General features: G+C 42.4%; 1 protein-coding gene across 1 annotated transcript in view; it reads right to left on the bottom strand.

Moving 5' to 3' along the window:
* Window positions 1-1,490: 1,490 nt before the first annotated feature.
* Window positions 1,491-7,122, bottom strand: part of LOC114654978 (tetratricopeptide repeat protein 39B) — a 204,090-nt gene continuing 198,458 nt past the window's right edge. The window contains 2 exon segments of the mRNA XM_051929950.1: window positions 1,491-2,065; window positions 4,023-4,139. Coding sequence (XP_051785910.1) covers window positions 1,807-2,065; window positions 4,023-4,139 — 376 coding nt within the window. The 3' untranslated portion in view covers window positions 1,491-1,806.

The raw sequence follows: 7,122 nt of genomic DNA, 5'->3' as shown, positions 1-7,122 counted from the left end.
TCTGCCAGAGGGTAGCAGGTTTTCCTCAAGAATTTGACGGGATTTCGCCACATCCATTTTTCCTTCTACCCTAACGAGAGCCCCAGGCCCCCCCACGACAGGACGCTGCCCCCTCCATGCTTACTGTAGGTGTGGTGTGTTGTGGATGGTGAACTGCACTGGTGTACCGTTTGGTATCGAGGCCAAATAGTTCGATTGTGGGGCTCATCTGACCATAAGACCTTTTTTCCACTTCAGAATCTTCAAGGTGCATTCTGGCAAAGCTTAAACGAGCCTTAATGTGGCCTTTCTTGAGAAGTGCGACCCTCCTGAACAAGCCACAATTGTGGAGCTCTTGTGAAATTGTTGTCACAGGCACACCATTAATGACCACTCTTTGCCATCAAATCCTGTAACTCCTTCAAAGTGGCCATTGGCCTATCGGTAGCCTCTCTTCTTACCAGTTTCCTCCTTGCTCTTCCATCCAGTTTGGAGGATCCAGGGAGGGTCCTAGTAGTACCCAACACTTCTTTATGATGGACTTTACTGAGCTCCTTGGGATTGATAAAGCCTTTGAGATGTTTTTGTCTCCATCTCCTGCCTTATGTCTGTCCACAACTCTATCCCTGAGATCTTCTGAAAGTGGCTTGCCACCCATAGTCAGGGTTTGCTGTCAGTTGCACTACCAAGCAAGGGAATGAATGGACCAGGAACAGCTTCACTAATCACATTCATTACAACTGATCACAGGTAACCGCAATGGAAATGGTGGGCACTGACACCTGATTGAGTTTAGGAGGGGGGGTCCTTTATTAATCTCAGGATTTCTTGTTTTTCATTTTTTTAAATTCTTCTGAACTGTAGCTGTGATATCTTTCACTTGGATGTTAGATTGCATTGAGGAAGTAAAGCTGGAAAAAAATATTAGTTTATGTGTTTTCATTTAAGGCTGTAAAGCAAAACAAAATGGGAATACAGTATTTCGAAGGGGAGAATTCTTTTCTATACCCACTGTATAATGCCAAGGTAACACAACGAACAATGAAAAAAATAAATAAAGAAAACGGCACCATGATTCAAATTCAGCACAGTTTGTGATTACATTTAGACGCTTAAGTCCACGAAATGACAGAAATGTCAAATTTGCAGCTGAGCAAGAGTAATAAGTTTGAATTCTATTTCTGAAAAACATGAGGTATGCGGTGGGTTGGCACCCTGCCCGGGATTGATTCCTGCCTTGTGCCCTGTGTTGGCTGGGATTGGCTCCAGCAGACCCCCGTGACCCTGTGTTCGGATTCAGCGGGTTGGAAAATGGATGGATGGAAAAACATGAGGTAAGTGTGGGATCGCGGGAGGGTGAGGCGGCGTACATAATGAGAATTTGGGGATTCTGTTTATCGTTTTGTGGTGCTCAACCGAAGCCAGGGTTCCCAATTATACGACCTGATACATATATAATTCATAAATCATTCAAGTTAATTTACCTATCAGTCCCAAAAAATAAACATATATATATCTATATATAATCATTTATTTCCCAGCACTTGTAATAGATTTTCACTTTGCAAAGGAGTATCCGGACTCCATCCGCTTTAACACAAAATATCTTTTCCCCGCTTCCCTCGTTTCCTGATTCTACAGGAGGAGTGTTATGGATTTTATTATATACCTTAAATAATTCAGAGATAATAGGAAAAAAAACAAATGTGACTGTCTGCAGGTTGCAAATCAATGCAGACAACTCCATCGAATGGTGACAAGGGAAAAGACCCGTCAGAAAAATATTTCCAGAATCTTTTGTGTCCATCGTTATAATGGCACACAGTTTTACCCTGAAGGCACGGAAGTCGCATCCGCCAGCCATGCCGGACAGTAACTTTGCTCTTTTCTGCAATCCTGCAGCAGCTCCCTCCGATGGAGGAGGCAGGTTGTGGGAGACGGAGGGAATCGGATGAAATCTGCCGGCAGAGAAACTGACGTAGCGAACACCTCAGGAGTGGAGGCAGGGGAACCTTTTAGGCTGCTGAGAGCGGAATGGATCCGGAAGTGCAGCCTGGATTCCATGGAATAATCTTTGTAGTTATGTCTGAAATATATAGAAAAAGAAAAATAATATTCAAGGCATATTCTGTGTTTGAGTATTATGTGGACGATTGCGTGATTCAATCAGTCAAAACGAAATTTATTGTCATCTCAACCATATACAAGTATACAGATTCACGAAATTGTGAAGCTCAGGGTCCACAGTGTAACAACATGAAGTGCTAATAAAAAATTTAAATTAAATTAAAAATAGAATTAAAATTTAAATTTAAAATTAAAACACACACAAAACAAGACATTGTGCAAAGACAAGATTGATGCAATGTATGGTATTATGCAATCTAGATACATAGATAAAGTCAATAAATATGTAATATAATAAATAATAGATATAGATAATACAGAAATGATCAGTGTATGATAATAGTTGTTTAAGACGTGTGTAAACGATGACATGTCGGAATGTTTCAAAGAATGTCAAAGTGCAGTGTGCAAAATCCTTAAAGGTCAGTATGAGATCTTCAGTTCTTCTCTACCTGCACGCTCGTCTTTACAGGACAGTGGCCTGCATGTATAAAAGTTCTGTTTTTAGAGGTGGTTGAGGCCGTGTGGAAGGTCCCAGGGGGCAGCCTGGTGTTAAGGAGTCTGACAGCCTGGGGGTAAAAACTATCCTGCAGCCTGGCAGATCTGGCTCTGATGCTGCAGTATCTTCTCTTGGATGGCAGAAGTGTGAAAAGTCCATGTGAGGGGTGTAAGGGGGTCCTGCTCAATGCTGTAGGCCTTGCAGACACTGCATTTGTAAAATATGTGTCCTGAAGTGAAGGGAGAGGCACCCCAATAATGTTCTCTGCTCTCTTCACTATCTTTGCAGGCGCTTGCGGTCGGATATGTTGCAGTTGCCATACCAGACAGTGATGCAGCTGGTCAGGACACTCTCAATGGTGCCTCTGTAGAACACGGTGAGGATGGAAGGGGGAAGACTTGCTCGCTTCAGTCGCCTCAGGAAGTGTAGTCTCTGCTGGGCTTTCATCATCAGTGATGAGGTGTTATGCGTCCACGTAAGTTCTTCTGTTATGTGCACACCGAGGAACTTGGTACTCCTAACTAAACCGTTGATGTTGAGTGGGATGTGGGCAGGATGTGATTTTCTGAAGTCCATGATTATCTCTTTTGTCTTGTTGACATTGAGAGATAGTTTGTTGCCTTCACACCATGCGGACAGCCGTTCCACCTCATTTCTGTATGCTGTTTCATCATCCCTGCTTATCAGTCTCAGCACCATCGTATCCTCAGCAAACTTGATGATGTGGTTGGTGTTGTTGGTGGCTGTGCAGTCGTGAGTCAGCAGGGTGAAGAGCAGTGGACTAAGCACGCAGCCCTGCGGCACTCCAGTGCTCAGTGTGATGATGCTGGAAGTGTTGTAGACCATCCGAACTGACTGGGTCCTCTCTGTCAAGAAGTCCAGGATCCAACTGCAGAGGGTGGTGTTCAGGCCCAACCTGCTCAGTTTTACAACCAGCTTTGGAGGGATGATTGTGTTGAAGGCAGAGCTAAAGTCTATGAATAGCATCCTGACATATGCGTGTCTTTTTTATCCAGATGTGTCAGGGAGAGGTGAAGGGAAGAGCATATGGCATCCTCAGTTGACCTGTTTGAGCGGTCTGCAAACTGAAGAGGGTCAAGGGAGGGAGGGAGATTAGTCTTTATGTGTGACATGACTAACCTTTTGAAGCACTTCATGTCAACTTGGACCAGAATCTCAAAACAATATCTTGTGGAATACCACCAAGGCATGAGGCCGTTTTGAGAGCAAAAGAAGGCTCTGCCCTCTATTAGTATGGTGGTCCTAAGAATATGCTCTGTGAGTTTGTGTGTTTTATATTCTTATATAGAAGACAACTGAAGAACAGAAGCCAAGAGAATAATTGACCGCTATAGAAGAATAATTTACAGCATTTACTAGGAAGGCAAGAGACAGACACAGATGGCGGCAGACATACCGGGCACTTTCTATTAGGCTGGTAGCTTTCCTGAAATCTCCTCTTTCCTTGTAGAGCATTCCCAACTCGTAGAGGCTGTATGGCACCAAGTAATGGTCATAACGTATACTCTTCTGGCTGAAAATGAACAACACAGAGCACAGGTTAGGATTTCAGGAAACCAAAAAGTGGCACAGCAAGCAGGTCTTGGGCCCACTCAGGCTTTAGTGGCTATGACATTTTATCACTCTTAAGCTGATAATTTGTATTGTGTGATATCATTTACTGATGAATTCTGCTCTGTACTTGTAATATTTTTATTTTACTATTATACTGTATTGAGGATGACTTGTGTTCTGTGTATTGTATTGACCTCCTTTTTTTTTGACACCCACTACACGCCCAACCTACCTGGAAAGGTGTCTCTCTTTGAAATGCCTTTCCCGAAGTTACTTCCATTTTTTCCCTACTCCTTTTTCCTTGTCATCCTAAAGAGTCAAGGCTGGGGGGCTGTGAAGAGGCAGGGCCTGTTAAAGCTCATTGATGCACTTCTTGTGTGATTTTGGGCTACAGTAATCCCTCGCTATATCGCGCTTCGACTTTCACGGCTTCACTCTATCGCGGATTTTATATGTAAGCATATCTAAATATATAATGCGGATTTTTCGCTGCTTCGCGGGATTCTGCGGACAATGGGTCTTTTTACTTCTGGTACTTGCTTCCTCAGTTGGTTTGCCCAGTTGATTTCATACAAGAGATGCTATTGGCGGATGGCTGAGAAGCTACCCAATCAGAGCATGCAGTTTAGTTCCTGTGTACTGCTGATTGGCTCAGCGACGGAGTGCTGCATTAACCAGGAAGTCTCATCTCACTCATTCAGCATTAACGTGCTCCTGCTACTGCTTCAGGGGCCGTGTCCAAACGCCAACAGAAGATGCAAAGGATTGCAGAAAAGGTAAAAGTTTTGGATATGCTGAAGGAAGGGAACAGCTACACCGCTGCAGGACACCATTACGGCATCAATGAGTCCACAATTCTTTTTATTTAAAAAGGAGGAAAAGCATATAAGATCTACGGCCGCAGTGTCCTTTAACCAGGGCACAAAACGAGTTGCAAGTGGACGTGATAAGGCGATAGTCTGGATGGAATCTGCTTTAGGGATTTGGATTGAAGAGTGCTGGAAGAAGAACAACGGCGGTGCTACACAGTCGCCTGAAAAGGCTCCTTTAGAAGAACTGTAACGCTATCCTTTGTTGTGCAGTAAAATTAAACTCATCGTTATCGGACAAGTCGTCGTGTCATTGTTGGTGAGTAACCATAATTAATTATCTACGTACAGTACTTATTACATGTACATAGTTTAGTGTCACTGTACACACATATTACTGTATACAATTTTTCTTGCATTGTACGTATTTATTGCTGGTGGCCTGTCTGTCGTCATGGCTGTAACATATGTGATATCAGAGACGTTCGATATCTTTAAAATAATATTTAGGTTTTACTGTATATAAACTGTGTTTACATACATAATTTCAACGAATCTTACCTAATATCTAAGAGAATACAACGGGTTTATGCTGTATAATTGTGCAGGAAATGTTTATAATAGTGTGGGAGAGTTTATAAGGGCTTAAAATATATAAAAATAACCATATGAACATGTGGTTTCTACTTCGCAGATTTTCACCTTTCGCAGGGGGTTCTGGAAAGCAACTCCCGCGATGGAGGAGGGATTACTGTATACAAAAATAAATTGTATTGTATTGTATAATTTTAAATCATTCTGTAAATTCTCAGTACTTCCTTAGAAGACTGGCATCCTTCAACATCTGCAGTAAGATGCTGCAGATGTTCTATCAGATGGTTGTGGCGAGTGCCCTCTTCTACGCAGTGGTGTGCTGGGGAGGCAGCATTAAGAAGAAGGATGCCGCACGCCTGGACAAACTGGTGAGGAAGGCAGGCTCTATTGTTGGCATAGAGCTGGATGGTTTGACATCCGTGGCAGAGCAACGGGCACTCAGCAGGCTCCTATCAATTATGGAGAATCCACTACATCCATTAAACAGTGTCATCTCCAGACAGAGGAGCAGTTTCAGCGACAGACTACTGTCACTGTCCTGCTCCACTGACAGACTGAGAAGATCATTCCTCCCCCAAACTATGCGACTCTTCAATTCCACCAGAGGGGGGTAAACGTTGAACATTATTCAAGTTATTGTCTGTTTTTTACCTGCATTTTTTATTACTCTTTAATTTAATATTTTTTGCTGCTGGACTATGTGAATTTCCCCCTGGGATTAATAAAGTATCTATCTATCTATCTATCTATCTATCTATCTATCTATCTATCTATCTATCTATCTATCTATCTAAAACACATAAGAGGTGAGACACAAAAATAACCGGATTGGTAAAAAAAAAAAAAAAAAAATATTTATTGCAATAATTACAGCATTCTAAACCTTGTCACCTTCTCTGTACTCCCCCTCCTGATCTCTACACCGCTCCATACGTATCTTCCATTGACTGAAACAGTGCTGGATGTCTTCTTGCTTGAGGCTCTTCAACAGGCTTGCTGTTTTTCTGTCTTCACTTCATCCAATGAAGAAAAATGTGTTCTCTTCAGATAACTTTTGATTTTTGGGAGCAAGTAAAAATCACAGGGAGGTGAAAAGGGAGGATGATGGAGGGCAGGAATGTTTTTGTCAGTCAAAAACTGCTTTACAGAAAAAGAGAAAATTTGTGAGAATTTTGATGTTAATTCTCTGTTCGATTTTTCCACCCGACATTGTCGTGGAAACTCGTGTAGCAATTGTTGTGCAAATACTGACTGGGCTCTTCACATGATATACCTAGCCGGTCAGCACTTTGAGAGGGCGTATAGGAGGAGATATAGTTCTAGGATTCACGTCCAGCCAGCCTCCAGATGGTTTTTCAGGAAAGCCCCAAGCCCAGTCCGGTTATTTTTGTGTCTCACCTTATATGCTATAATAACTGAAATTAGGGGAAAAAAAATTAAATTCCCTCTGAGCACAAATCAATGTGTCGATTTGTTTGGTGTTTGCCTTCCCCTTATTAACAAACATTTCACTAAGTGTTCATCATACAGAGTGTCTCA

This window comes from Erpetoichthys calabaricus, chromosome 7, assembly GCF_900747795.2.
Source record: "Erpetoichthys calabaricus chromosome 7, fErpCal1.3, whole genome shotgun sequence".
NCBI lineage: Eukaryota > Metazoa > Chordata > Cladistia > Polypteriformes > Polypteridae > Erpetoichthys > Erpetoichthys calabaricus.
The sequence above is the reverse complement of the archived record's forward strand: the minus strand, read 5'-3'. Positions and strand labels throughout refer to the sequence as shown.